The sequence below is a fragment of the Lonchura striata genome, chromosome 2 (genome assembly GCF_046129695.1).
Source record: "Lonchura striata isolate bLonStr1 chromosome 2, bLonStr1.mat, whole genome shotgun sequence".
In the NCBI taxonomy this organism is placed as follows: Eukaryota; Metazoa; Chordata; class Aves; order Passeriformes; family Estrildidae; genus Lonchura; species Lonchura striata.
Window position 1 is genome coordinate 26,127,060 of NC_134604.1, and position 13,203 is coordinate 26,140,262.

The window sequence follows — 13,203 nt, forward strand, 5'->3', positions numbered from 1 at the left end:
CAGCTCTTTGGCTGTTGGATAGTACAGAAACCAGTCACCAATAGGCATCTAGGATACATTAAATTAGAGGAGAGCTTATGTACCCTCACTTTAGCTCCCACTGTTTCCTGCCTTCCCTCCCTTATCTGGTCTCGACTACAGACAACTCTTACTCCACTTGAGCTAGCATGATTTTTTTTTTTTTTTCTTTGAATCACCAAGAAATTACTGTTTGTAAAAGCCCAACATAGACACAGTCTTCCAGACAAATAGTTTCCTTTCCTCTCCAGGAAATCCAGAAGTGCAGAACACCTCACAAGGGCATCTCCAGGCAGGTCTGTCCTGCTCAGCTACCCAAACTGAGACTGGACAGAACACAACCACACTGGACAGAGCTGGACAATGTTGTTGAGGAAGTTAAACCAGCAAGGCTGTGTTAATGAAGGTAACAGCCAGAGTACAAACTTGCTGATTTTACTGCTTCAGGCTTCATCCACCTCATAAAACAGCATAGGTACGCAAGGAAGGTGGGTTCAGTCAGGTTGTGCTATTTTTGAATATGTTGGTCTAATAAAAAACAATGCAACTTGTGCATCCTTTTATCCTCTTCCTTCTACTCCCAGAAACTCTCCTATGAAAGTGTAGGAGTCAAACATGTCCTTTCCACTCTCTAGGCTGTATTTCCTGCCCAGGTGACTGAAGTGTGACTAAGTCACCACCTTACACTGAGGCTATCGCAGAAAGATGAGGAGGGGTAGCCAAGCCACAGAAACAATTCTGTTTCACTGCAACAATCTCTAGCCATGTCAAGATAGGATGCAAATGCACTATGAATAATGGTCACTCCAAAAGCTCACATAGTTACACGGACATTCCTATCAGTAATCAGGCTGTGTTCACCTCCTGCACTAACATTCATTACAAGTCCCTTGCACAAAATATAACTCTGGACCAGATTTGTTAACGTTTCTCAAGCATCTTACCACACAATTTGTGCATTATCTGTCACATGCACACACTCAAATGCATGTGCATGCATAGGCATGATATATATAATCTTCTGTTCCATACACGCACCTTCCCAAAAGCCAAGGAAGAGCTATTCAAAGGCCATACCTTTATGCCCAGATCATGTATACAGGCACAAATAAAATTGGATGTTTCAATTCCATTGTACAAAGTACCTTTACAAGGCAAAGACTAGATACTTCATTACATGAAGGTGTACCAACATGAGAAAAGTCTAAAGGCATTTATTCTTCAAAAATTCCAGATGCCCCTTCAAATAGCCCCTTCTTCCTGCAGGCAAAACCTTACCAGCAAATCCCTCATTTTTCAGACAGTCAAGTGCATATCCCCCCAGTCAGCCTCTCCAACATCCACAAGGGGAGGTCAGGTAACAGTGCAGTGGCTGCAAGGCTCATGATCAGAGTCTTGCTCCCTTGGTGGAACTTTGGGTCAGCTGCTGAGGGTCAAACACAGCCAGGCTCCAAGCAGGTGCAGCAACCAGAGTGCATGTAGAAGAATATTAATACTTATTGTCCTAGCAGGTTGCAAGGATTAATTGGTTCTGGCCTGCAACTCCCCATCAATGTAAGTGCTTAGGGGGCAGAGGGGAGGGAGCTGTGATTACACACTTACATTGCATACTCATATGCTATTGATTTCCCAATTGGAAATGCCCACAGCTTTTTGTTTGTCTCCTTGCTTGCTCCCTTCCTCATGCCAGTGCTCATGACCTGCCTGCCACATCTTCCCCCTCCCAGCAGCACAATCACAATCACCAGAAAAAGGAGTGGGACACCCTTTTTGTGGGAGAGCTCTGCCAAACCAGAAAGAAATGCAGAAACCTACATCCATGAGGTCACACAGAAGTGAACTTTAGGGAAGGGAACAAATTTCAAGAACTGAGCTTCCTTTGGATGCTTTATATAACCTAGGGACTGCAAAAGCCAGACTGTGTGTCCACGGCTATGATCACACTCACCTTTGCTTAAAGCCAAAGCCCCTCCTTTTATGCCTGCCTTCTCATGCTAACGTTTTTTAAAATAAAATAGACCAATCCTTTAAAAAAAGCCAAAAATAACCCCCCAAAAATAAAACTACATTACACCAGCCTGCCTTAATTGGATATGTATAACCTTGCATTGCCTTCAAAACCATCCCCTCTCAGAGGTACCATTCAAAGTCCAGTACCTTTACAGCTGACAACCACTGAAAAATCCTATTTTATGCTTGTGAGTGACCAATAATCATGGCTAGTGTAAGGGGCCCTTTACCCTCAGCATGTAGTCATGCAGAATTTCTTCCCCAGGAACATTAAAACATCAGATATGGCCAGCAAGACTTCACTGTGAGACAGAATAATCCTTTGGCTCAGAAAAATTAGGGTAACAGCCCTAGTGCTTTTCCTTTTCCTCCCATGCAAGTGAGCAGGGCAAGGCTGCCACACAGGCAGACAATCTACTGGAGGGCTGCCTCACAAGGAAATGCCTCAGCCTGCAGGAAATTCAGCATCAGCCAAAGCACCACAGCACAGTGGCACAGCACAGAATCAAACCTGGGCTTCTTTTTCCTTTGCCTATTTCTATAAGAATTATGTACTCCCAGCATTTTTTTTTTTCTTTTTTCCCACACTGACACCAGGAGAGGGTTGTGTCTCACATACTCACCTGCACGTGCCCTTAGTTCTCTCTCAGAGTGGGACAGGATGGTCTGTGCTGTGCTTGATATTTCTGGTTTTATCATGGATAAATTGACAGCAGGAAGAGTACATTAGCTGCCAAAATCATTACTCATTTAGTTTGAGCACCAAACAAAAATGTTATGCACCTTTTCAAGAAGGGGATACCAAAGAAGCAAAGGTTCATGCTTCCTATAGGGACAGCAGACAGCAAAATTCTGCATCCTTCCAGCAGCACCTTATGCACAAAGGAGATGATATTTGGCAAAACACATGTCCCTGTGTTCAAAGGCACACATGAAAGATTTTCTCCAGACTCCTCCAGGATATCTTTGTCTGGTACCATTATAGACTTCACTTCGATCATTCAGTCCTTTAACAACCTCTGTCAGACAGCAACCACTCAGCTGATCCTCTTCCACAGAAAAACCCATCAGGTGTTCTGATGTGCCCAGAAAAAAGGATGTCCCTTGCCCTTACTCTTCATCAGCTTTTTCCATCTGTCCTCTCTGTACAGCACACAGGAAAGCAAGCAGTGCTACAGCTCCCCAAAACTGGCCCAGCCCCACCAGGCAACTGCAGACAACACCCAGCTGCTGCTGTGGGACCTGTACATCACCATCCCTTGTCTATCCCAGTCCTATAAATCACCATCCCTTGTCTATCCCAGTTCTAAGCACACAGAAAGTGTGTGCACTCCTAAAGCACTGGCTCTGCCAGAACCCTAGGATGAGAGCAGCTGTATTCCCCACCCTGATTTGAAGGAGCTCTATAGCTAGTGGAAGAAAAAAGTGAAAAGAATAACTATAAAAGAGCACATCTCCTCCTCAGACCATTAGCGTACACATAAGTGTTCTCCAAGGCTTGAAAAGGAATGCCCCAAAACGCTGGGAACTTGGCTCTTTGTTACAGAACTAGTAAAACTCTTGTGTGAGAAAAGATATCTGAGAATAAAAGATGAAGCAAATTTTTACTTATCATAACAAAGCCCTCTGAGCAGGTAGCTGAGTGCTGAGATTCATAACAGCTAGAGGAAATGGGTTCTTACTTGTATAATTATTGATTATTTTGGTCAGCAATCACTGGATTGAACTAGAAGAAACACTTGGGATATCTTTTCAATGCTCCCTGTTTGCAGATAAAAAGCCTTCTCTACTTCTTCCCTGTCCTAAGCCTACAAGAAAAGTATATTGTTTCATGTATTAAACCTCTTCATCATTTAAGGGAATGCAAGGCAGCTGATTGAGTTGTTGCCTCATCAATACAGTCCAGCCTGTGAGAGCTTCCCTTGCCTTACTGAAGAAGGGAGAACTGGAAACAGATAGGAAGAAAAGTATATTCAGGAGAGCAGGAAAAGTCTTTTCTTTTTTTCCTCTCCAGCTGGCAGTATCTAAATGTTATCCAACTGCATCACAATGGCCCCGTGCTGTTCCCCATGCACCACAATGTCACCACTGGCACTCATGCTGCTGCTCCTCCCTCCCAACCTTCTCCCCATCTATGACACATTATCAGCACAGGAACACTCAGGTACACTTCCATCCATACAGATGACACACACCTCGCACATTAACAAACACACCATTGCCCAGTAACTTCGCAAAACACCAGACTTTACAGATAATATTCGTGCTGTGTACCAACCTAAAGCAGCCTATGCCACTTACCCGGCTGTTTCTGTGATTCCTTTCATCAGACTCGTTCCTCATTTAAGAACACCCTTGAGCAGCTCAAGAAATACATTATAAATAAATGCTGCCAGGAACCATGCAGGCCACTTCAGAATGTCCTTTCCTAAACCATCCACTCCACTAAACTGGCTGGTTTTATTTTTTTAAAACACAAAGTCTTTTACAATTAACCAATTAGGTGGGGTTGTCAGGGAGGTTCATTAAAACAAGCTGGGATTTTTTAAGCAAATTGCTGATTGGAAACAGCTGCTATTTTTCAACAGCAAGAATTTGTTTAGAAGATTTTTCAACTTAAAGCAATGCTGAAGGAAATGTATAATTTCTCAAGGCATTCATTTTTTAAAATAAAATTCTCAGGGTGAGGAAATAAAAATTAATTTTCATATTGACAGCTAAGTAAGAGTAATAGTAAATGAAAGTGCAAACATCAACACAAAATTCTTCTAAATGATCTAAATGCAAATTTTTCATAAACCCTAAGCATTTGCTTCTCCGCCCCATACTCATGCACCCATTTTTTGACTTGGGGAAAAAAAAAAAAAAAAAGAAAAATTCAGCTATACAATCAAATTCAACAATCTGATGTCTCTCAGATGCTTTGGGGCACGTTGAGCTAAGAAACAAATTCATTCGAGGGAAGAGCTGCAGCATGCCGCTAGAAAATCCTGGAAAGTCCCACCCACCAGCAGGGCTGGGGTTTGTAGGTACTCGTTTTCCTCCAGCCCCCGCGGGGCAGGAAGGCCAGTGCACCATGCAGGAGGAACAACCATCCCGCCTCCGAGCCACCTGCCTCCCAAGGAGCACTGGGAAGTGCAGCAGCAGAGAAATGCAAGAATCCTGAGCCACCAAAACGAGGAAACATAGTGATCAGGGGATTAAAAAAAAAAAAAAAAAAAAAAATCCTCTGTGCAGGACTTGGAGCATCCAACCTAGGGGGGAAGGCTGAGCTGTGCCAAAGGCCCCGAGGCCAGGCGGGCAGGGGACAGGCAGCGCTCGGCATCCCGCTGGCAGGGCGCGGGGGAGGCGGGCTGCGCTGGCCGCTTGCACCGCCGACCCGTGGCTCTGCTGCCAGGCTCAGCTGCGCTTCCTCCCGCACCCCCAGCGCCTGCTGTTCAGCCCTTCTCCCCCGCCCTGGGGCTCTGCGAGAGCGCACAAAGACAAGAAGCTGCTTTTGCGGTCACCGGCACACCCCCAAGTGGACAGCGAGGAAAGGGGGAGAGAGGGCACGGACGAGCTTGGGGTGGCTCTGGAGGTGCAGGCTCAGCCGTCTGGCTCCGGAGGGATGCGCGCACAAAGGTCTTGGCAGGGTTCTGACCGGGGTCGCTGCCTGTCAAAGCCAATGCTGCCGTTTCCTGGGGGAAGAGCTCCAAAGAGTTGTGCTCAGCAGGGTTAGAGAAGCGTTCAAGGCTTGTTACCACGGCTTTCAGTGAAAAACAATTAATTTAAAATAAATATTGTGGGGAGAATGTGTTTGTTTGTTGGGTCTTTTTAAAGGTACAATATTTTCCCACCCCTTTTTAACTCCGTCAGATATCTTCAGGCTTGTTTCAGGCAGCGCCCTACTCCTCCCATGCAGCCCCAGTGTTTCTGCCTCCCCATTCTCTCACTCTTCACATCGGAGAAAGGAAATTACCGCTGGCTATAAAACTAGATCCAGTGCTCTGGTTTATATCATGCCAGAAGTTTGGGAGCAGTCAAAAAAGCAGCTCCAGGTTTGCAAACACTCATACAACATCACACCATCTTATCCCATCACAAAATCTAGGGAAGGCAGCTGTGTTGCCTCTAACCTTTTAGAGGATACATGATAATACAGACCTGAAAAGACCTTCCCTGAAGCCTTCAAAATGAGAATAGATGTGGCTGATACTACAGGGACAATACTAACTCACTAAAACAGAAGGTAAAAGCCTGTCCATGCCCGTAGTCTGGCATAAGCTCCAGGTATAAGGACGGACTAAAACAGCTCCTGGCTGTGCTGGCATCAGGATGCTCTGGTCACAACTCAGGGAAGGCTTGTGACTTGAAAGCACTGTGTGGAGCAGTGGTCTCCAGGCTAGGAAATGTGCATCAGAAAGGCAATGCTCAGAGTCAACGTGACTTGCCAATGTCCATCTTTCTTGACGGTTCTCTGACTAATCTTCCAGAGCAGGACAAAGTTCCTGCCAAGCTACACAACTTCATTGCTGACGTTATCTTCTTATGCTACACAGGTACTGCTTCTCCTCTTACCCCATGTACAACCTATATGCAGAGAATAATCCTCCTTCCCTGTCAGAAATAGCCACTTCACAGCAAGGAAGGAAGTCAGCTGGAAGGTGCTGGTGTTGGATTCACAGTCCAGACTTCAGAGAATGTAAATTGAGAGAAAATATGTGACAGTGAAAAGCATGCGTACCAGACCCAGAAATGGGAAAAGTGAAACTGTATGAAAAGGAGCACTCAGCAAATGTGAGAAGGTGGCAAAAAACGAAGGATTCCATAGTGAGGGTTTGCAGGAGTGACAGGTGTGAGGCTGCAATAGAAAGTGTGTGTGTGACAGGAAGCCTGCCTGTACGGGAATTTGCTTAGTAGACACAAAATAGAAGAGAACAGTACATGCAAGACTGTGTGTAAAAGTAGGAGCTAAGGGGAAGTGAGGAAGCCGTGACTGGCATACCTCCATGCACAGCACTCCTGCACTAATGTGTACAGGAGTGAGAAAAAAGCACTGTGAAAAAAGCCGTGTGCGAGTGAGATATGCACTAAGGGTGCAGCTCACCATGAATGTAAGACTGAGGCACAGTGTAGGCCAGATAGAGTACATCTATGTTCTTTAGTTAGATTTTCTCCTATGTGTGTGTATATGTGTGCACACAGGCTTACAAGGCTAGTGCAGCAGGACAGGCAAGGGATTTTAATATGCAAGCAACCTCGAACACTAATGCTCAGGATGGAGGCTTGAAGGAGGGACTGGGGGAAAGGGAAAAGGAGAATGTGAGCACAAGCGAAGCAGACTCTCCAGGAATTGCATGTGCTAGGGAGCTAGAACTGTATGTGCCAGAGTGAGTTTATTCATCTTTCCTCCTATATCCCTGAGAGAGAGAGAGAGAGAGAGAGAGAGAGTGTGTGTGTGTGTGTGTGTGTGTGTGTGTTCAGGAAGGACCACTGATGTGTGTGAGTGAGTATGGATCATGCACAAGCTGCAGTTTTGAAGGCTATGATTATATGTACATGTGTGACATGTATTAATACATACAGCATGGAATGCATTAACCCTTAACTCCTGTTTACAGAAAGCATCTCAAAACCAGCTAGCATGCCTGTCATCACTTCGAACTAAATTCCATACTCACACTTGGCTCTTAAAGCAAGAAACCCAGCTGGCAATTCTCCACTGAACAAAACCCCATACCCAACAAATTTTCATCTCCTGTCTTTCCTCCATCACTCTCTCTCTCTTTTTTTTTTTTTTCTTTTTCCCTCTCCTGGTATAGAGGGGAAGGACATAGTGTTTTCGCAGACAGACAAGAGGCATAGAGATTCCTCTAACCTCCCCCTCTCTGGACAAAACCAAAATAAAAATAATTAAAAAACTGCAAAACAAACCAACAAACCAACCAAACAAACAAAAAAACCCAAAAGAAACTTAACACTTATCTCCTTAGGAAGGTAAAGAATTGAGCAGAATCAGTACTTGTGACCCAAAGTGCTGAGAAACAGCGGCTGTGGATGGAGGGGATACCCACATTCACCCACCACTCTTTTCCATTGCAAATCTAAACTGTACTCCCCCCGCCAAGTCCCCCTCTGCAAAAGCATAAATACAGCAGCAAAGTCAGTCACATGCAGTGTCCTCTAACCATAGGATTCACCAGCAGCGATCTCTCCTTGGCTTATTTCCTGAGGCAAGGAGGGGGGGAAGGTTTGGAGGGGAAAAGGGGGGGAGAGGAAGCTCCAGCTTCCAGCTCCATGTTTCAGGCCATCCTCAGTCCATCAGCCTCAATTAAAGCAGAAGGGTTTGAGGAGGTTGCAAGAAAGAACTCACCACATACCTTGCAAGGAGAAGAGGGACAGGAAGAATCCCAGCACCCAGATACTGTGCAGCCAGTAGGTCCTCATGCTTCTCTCTCACTTGCTCCGCTTCCGCTGCCTTTTTCTCCGTCTCTTCGCTTCTGTCTCTCTCTCTCTCTCAATTTATCTTTTTTTTTTTCCTCCTTCTTCTCTCCTCTCAAAGAAAATGGGTTTCGTGTCTCCCTTCAGTCCCTCTGGGCTCTGCTTTGCCAGCTCTGACAATCCAGTCGCAGCACAAGCTGACCCACGGTGGCCAGATTCCCAAATAACCTCTCACTCTCCCCTTCAAGTGCTGGAGAAAGGGGGGGCCAGGTTGGATGCTCCACCGTAGCCTGGGCTGGCTGTAAACACAGAGAATCTCTCTGTCTCTCTCCTGCAGCTCCAACTAAATGCGACTGTACTTAAACAAGCAATGCCTTATAGGACAGCGCTCAGAGCAGAACAGATCCCACCTCTGCCACCTAGTGTTGCAAGCCAGCTCATTTATTTCATTTTTATAGATATAAATATATATATACATTATGCTATAGAAATATGGTTCCCTCATTCCTCTACAAATGTATCTCTTGGATCACAGTCTATGAGCCATTCCGGGCTCAAGAGTCCCTGAGGTTCCAGCTCCAGTGCACACAGGGAGGTTATTCAGCAAAAGAATATTCCTCATTGCCACAGCAAGAGACACGGCAGTGCAGGTTTGGTTTCTCAGCAGAGTTCTGCTTGACAAATTCTGAAGCAAGGGTCTCTCTGATGCTGGTGTCACTGCCGGGCAGTACACAAGGGCCAGAGGGAGATTCAGACGCACCGTCTGTAATTACAGAGCTGCCAAGTCCTCCAGGAAAAAATAGCAAGCATCAGTCTGCATTAATCTTTGCTGGATCTCCTGTGACTTCTATGCAATTTCAGAGGGACCAGAAAGAATCCTTCTGTAATGGAAATCCAGCTTGAAAAGCAACCATTTGCTCACACAAGGCTTCTCCTGCTACCCTTCCTTCAAATACAGGTTCCTCCTGCCATATGTAGCATAAACTTTTTTTTTTTCCAAAGAGTAATTGGCTCATGTAGCTCTATTTCCTCCTAAAATCATTGCTCCAGTTAGAGGAACCCCAGTAACAAAGTATTGCTTAACATTCAGGATTTTTTTATCAGTCACTCTCCAGGCATTTCACAAAGGGTGTCCTTTCACAGCTGGGGACATGGAGGCAGTGTGAGTGCACAACGTTGAGGCCAGTCCCTGGGACACAGTGTGACAGCCCAGCTGGACTGCCCAGGCAGCCCTGTGGCCCCTTTTCAGGCCACATTGTGCCCTTTATTCTGGTCACCAGGCAGCCTATGAGGATGCCAACACTAAAGGAAGCGAATTTTCAATTTTTACATTGAGGGTGTGGGTGAGCAAAGGCGAGTACCCACATGTAGGAAAGGTCTGTAGGATTCTCATCACTAATGATGCTGTTCCAGAGGTGTTTCTTATTAGACTGCTGTAGAGCAAGCTGTTCTGTGAACAGAGTGCACCAAACCCACCTCCCCATGGGTTCCTGTCTGCTGTCTCAAAAATCCCCCGCTCTAATGAAAGCCAGAACCCATTGTATCCCTTGTGATATCTCCTGTAGGAAGAAGAAATCCCTGATATGGCTAGTCTTGCTTCTTAGTGGACCAAAAGGAAAGACAAAATGGAAGATAGCACTTGCCTTAGCCTGCTTGGTTACTGCCATGTGCCACCTACATAATCCTCGGGTTTTCCACTATGGAGGGATTGGAGCATTACTTAATCACCAGTTTTTAAGAGACATACAGGAATAAGTTACTTTTTAGCCTTCCACCCTCTTTTAAATGTGGCTGAAATTGGTTGCACTGCAAAGTTATTAGGAAGAAGAACATATGGACAAACAGATATACATGTACTCTTTTCACTTCCCAAGGAAATCAAACTAAAAATATTAGAGTGGACTAAAGTCAACTGACTCTAGTCAATGAGGAGCATGCTTCTTTTTTTGTGGTTTCCATTTCAGATGGTTTTCATGCTGTATTGGGTCTGCATGGCAAGGTTTTGGTAGGGGGGTGCTTCTGTGAGAAGCTGCTAGAAGCTTCCTCTGTGTCTGACAGGGCCAAGGCCAGGTGGCTGCAAGACAAATCCACCGCAGGCCAAGTCCAAGTGTACCATCAGCCAAGGTAGTAACACCTCTGGGATAATGTATTTAAGAAGGTGGTGGAAGCTGTGTAACAGCAGCCAGGAGAGAAGAGTGAGAATATGTCAGAGAAACAGCCCTGCAGACACCAAGTTGGGTGGAGAAGGATGGGGAGGAAGTGCTACAGACACTGGAGCAGAGATTCCCTTGCAGCCTGGGATGAAGACCATGGAGGTTAGGGATAGATCAGTTATCCACCTGCAGCCCATGGAGGACCCCTTGCTAGAGGAGGTGGATGCCTTGAAGGATGCTGCGATCCCGTGGGAAGCCCCCACTGGAGCAGCCTCCTGGCAGGACCTGTGGCCCCATGGAGAGAGGAGCCCACGCTGGAGCAGCTTTGCTGGCAGGACTTGTGACCCTGTGGGGAAGCCACACTGGAGCAGTTCATGAAGAACTGTGGCCGGTGGGAAGGACTCATGCTGGAGAAGTTAATGGAGGCTGTCTCCTGTGGGAGGGAACCCACACTGGAGCAGAAGAGTGTGAGGATCCTCCCTCTGAGGCAAGAGGAGCAGCACAGACAAAAGTGATGGAAAGATCTCAGGCCCCATTCCCTGTTCTCCTGTACCACTGCAAGGGAGGAGGGAGAGAAAATGAGGAATGAAGTTAAGCCCAGGAGGAAGGGAGCAGTGTGAGAAAGATATTTTAGGATTTGGGCTTACTTTTCATTATCCTTCTTTGATTTCATTGGTAACAAATAAAATGAATTTTTCCAAAGTCAAATCTGTTTTGCCTCTAACTGTACTTGGGGAGTGATCCTCCTGTTCTTTTATTGACCCACAAGCTTTTTGCTGTATTTTCTAATCCCCCTGTCCAGCTGAAGAGGGGTGATGGAGCAACTTTGGTGAGCATCTGGAGGTCAGCCAGCATCAAACCACCACAGATACCAAAAGAGCATGGTCTGAAATGGAACACAGTCAAAAATAAACTTGGCATTCAAGATACATTTGGAGTTTAGTATGCCAAAATCAAGTGGTGACAATCAGTTAGTAGGTTTGGAGTAGGAGTTTTGGGGGGTTTTTGCTGAAATCCTCCCAAATATCTAGTTCAGGTTCAGGGACCAGCTAGGACAGCACTTTAATACTACACCAGCTCTATACATTTCTGACACATGACTGTTCCTGTGCTCAACATTTATTTTTTCAATTGTCCTATACCTTTGTGATCCATTACCTCAGTGCTCACCATCTACATCTGATATATTATACAGCATTATAAGCATTTGTACTGTTTCACAAATCTCCTCAGCTCCTATATATGGCACCAAAATTCACCTGCTACCTATCCCACAGCCAAATACATAACCTCACATAATCCTATAGGGTCCCACAGCCTTCCAAATTAAACCAGATCATTATGCAACCATTTGAAATCTACTTTACCTACAGATCCCATGGATGATTCCATAATACACAGCTCTCAAGCACATGATAATCTCAGACTTTGGAAAGAAATATGCCATGGCATGAAAAAAAAAAAAAATCTAAATCGACCCTCCTTCTATCTAAATAATTTCCCATGTCCTATCGCAACTAGCCCTGCAAAAAATTTGTCCCTAACCTTTTTATGGGCCCCCTTTAAGTACTGAAATGCCACCACATTTATTATAACACTTATGATAGCAATTTATATTGATTCCAGTAATTAATAATATAGCCTAGTAATTAGTCTTGTGTTAATTATTAATCAATATTATATGTATTATAATAATTAACATTATTTTTGGTAATAAGTAATAATAAATTATAGCAGAACTGTATCTCTGCTCCATAAATTCCATAGGGATGTGTGTGAGATAATGCTGAACCCAGTGTTGTTCCCATCCAAATTAGGCAGTGATAGTTACAAGTCCAGAGAAATGGTACAAAGGAAGCAGCAGTCTCTCAGGCAGCAGCATCTTACACTTCCCTGGAGAAGCTGGTGTGACTGAAAGGAGAAGCAGCTATTTCTTACAATGCATTTGACATACTCCTAACCTTCAGAAACATTCAGGACTGGATTTTGGCTCCCTTGCTCATGCTGAGTCATACCAATGGGGTTACTCGGGACATTAGACTACTAAATATGAGCAGGAGTATCAGATTCTGTGGGCTGAAATTCTCTGGGATTGGTCTCTGGCCAAAAGTGAGTCCATTTTCCTCTAGCCAATCTCTCAGCTACCTACATATTGTGAGGGCAAAATGTGAATCAAGAATTACACTCAACTGTCCCTAAATCCCTCAAACATTAGGAGGAAAAAACAACACCACCACCAAAACAACCAACCAAACCTCAAACACGCAGCAGTCCTCATTCTTCAGTCCTTTCTTTTTAAATTACTGCAATCCTCCCACTTCACCCAGTATTCAAATGCCAAGAAGAGCACATCTACAATCCTGAAGAAAAAAAAAAAAGGTTGAATTCTGACAGAGCTCTGATTGATTGAAAGCCAGCTACTTTTAATGCATAGTGAAAGTGTTTCATTAGGGCTGAGTGAATGAATTTAGATGCGCCAAGCATGGATGCTTGTCCATTTTTTAATAAATAAATGTGCTTTGTGCAATTAACTGTTTAAGCACTCACACTTCCATTTCTATTTCATCTTAGTTTTAGTCACTTCAAACAATATCAATATTAA

The 13,203-nt window shown here is 44.8% G+C and overlaps 1 protein-coding gene across 1 annotated transcript in view; it reads right to left on the reverse strand.

Annotated features, from left to right (window-relative positions):
• The window catches only part of LSAMP (limbic system associated membrane protein), a 1,016,243-nt gene extending 1,007,381 nt beyond the window's left edge, over nucleotides 1-8,862 (reverse strand). Inside the window, exon 1 of the mRNA XM_021549182.3 lies at nucleotides 8,388-8,862. Coding sequence (XP_021404857.1) covers nucleotides 8,388-8,454 — 67 coding nt within the window. The 5' untranslated portion in view covers nucleotides 8,455-8,862. The remainder of the gene's footprint in view (nucleotides 1-8,387) is intronic.
• Between the last annotated feature and the right edge of the window lie 4,341 nt (nucleotides 8,863-13,203).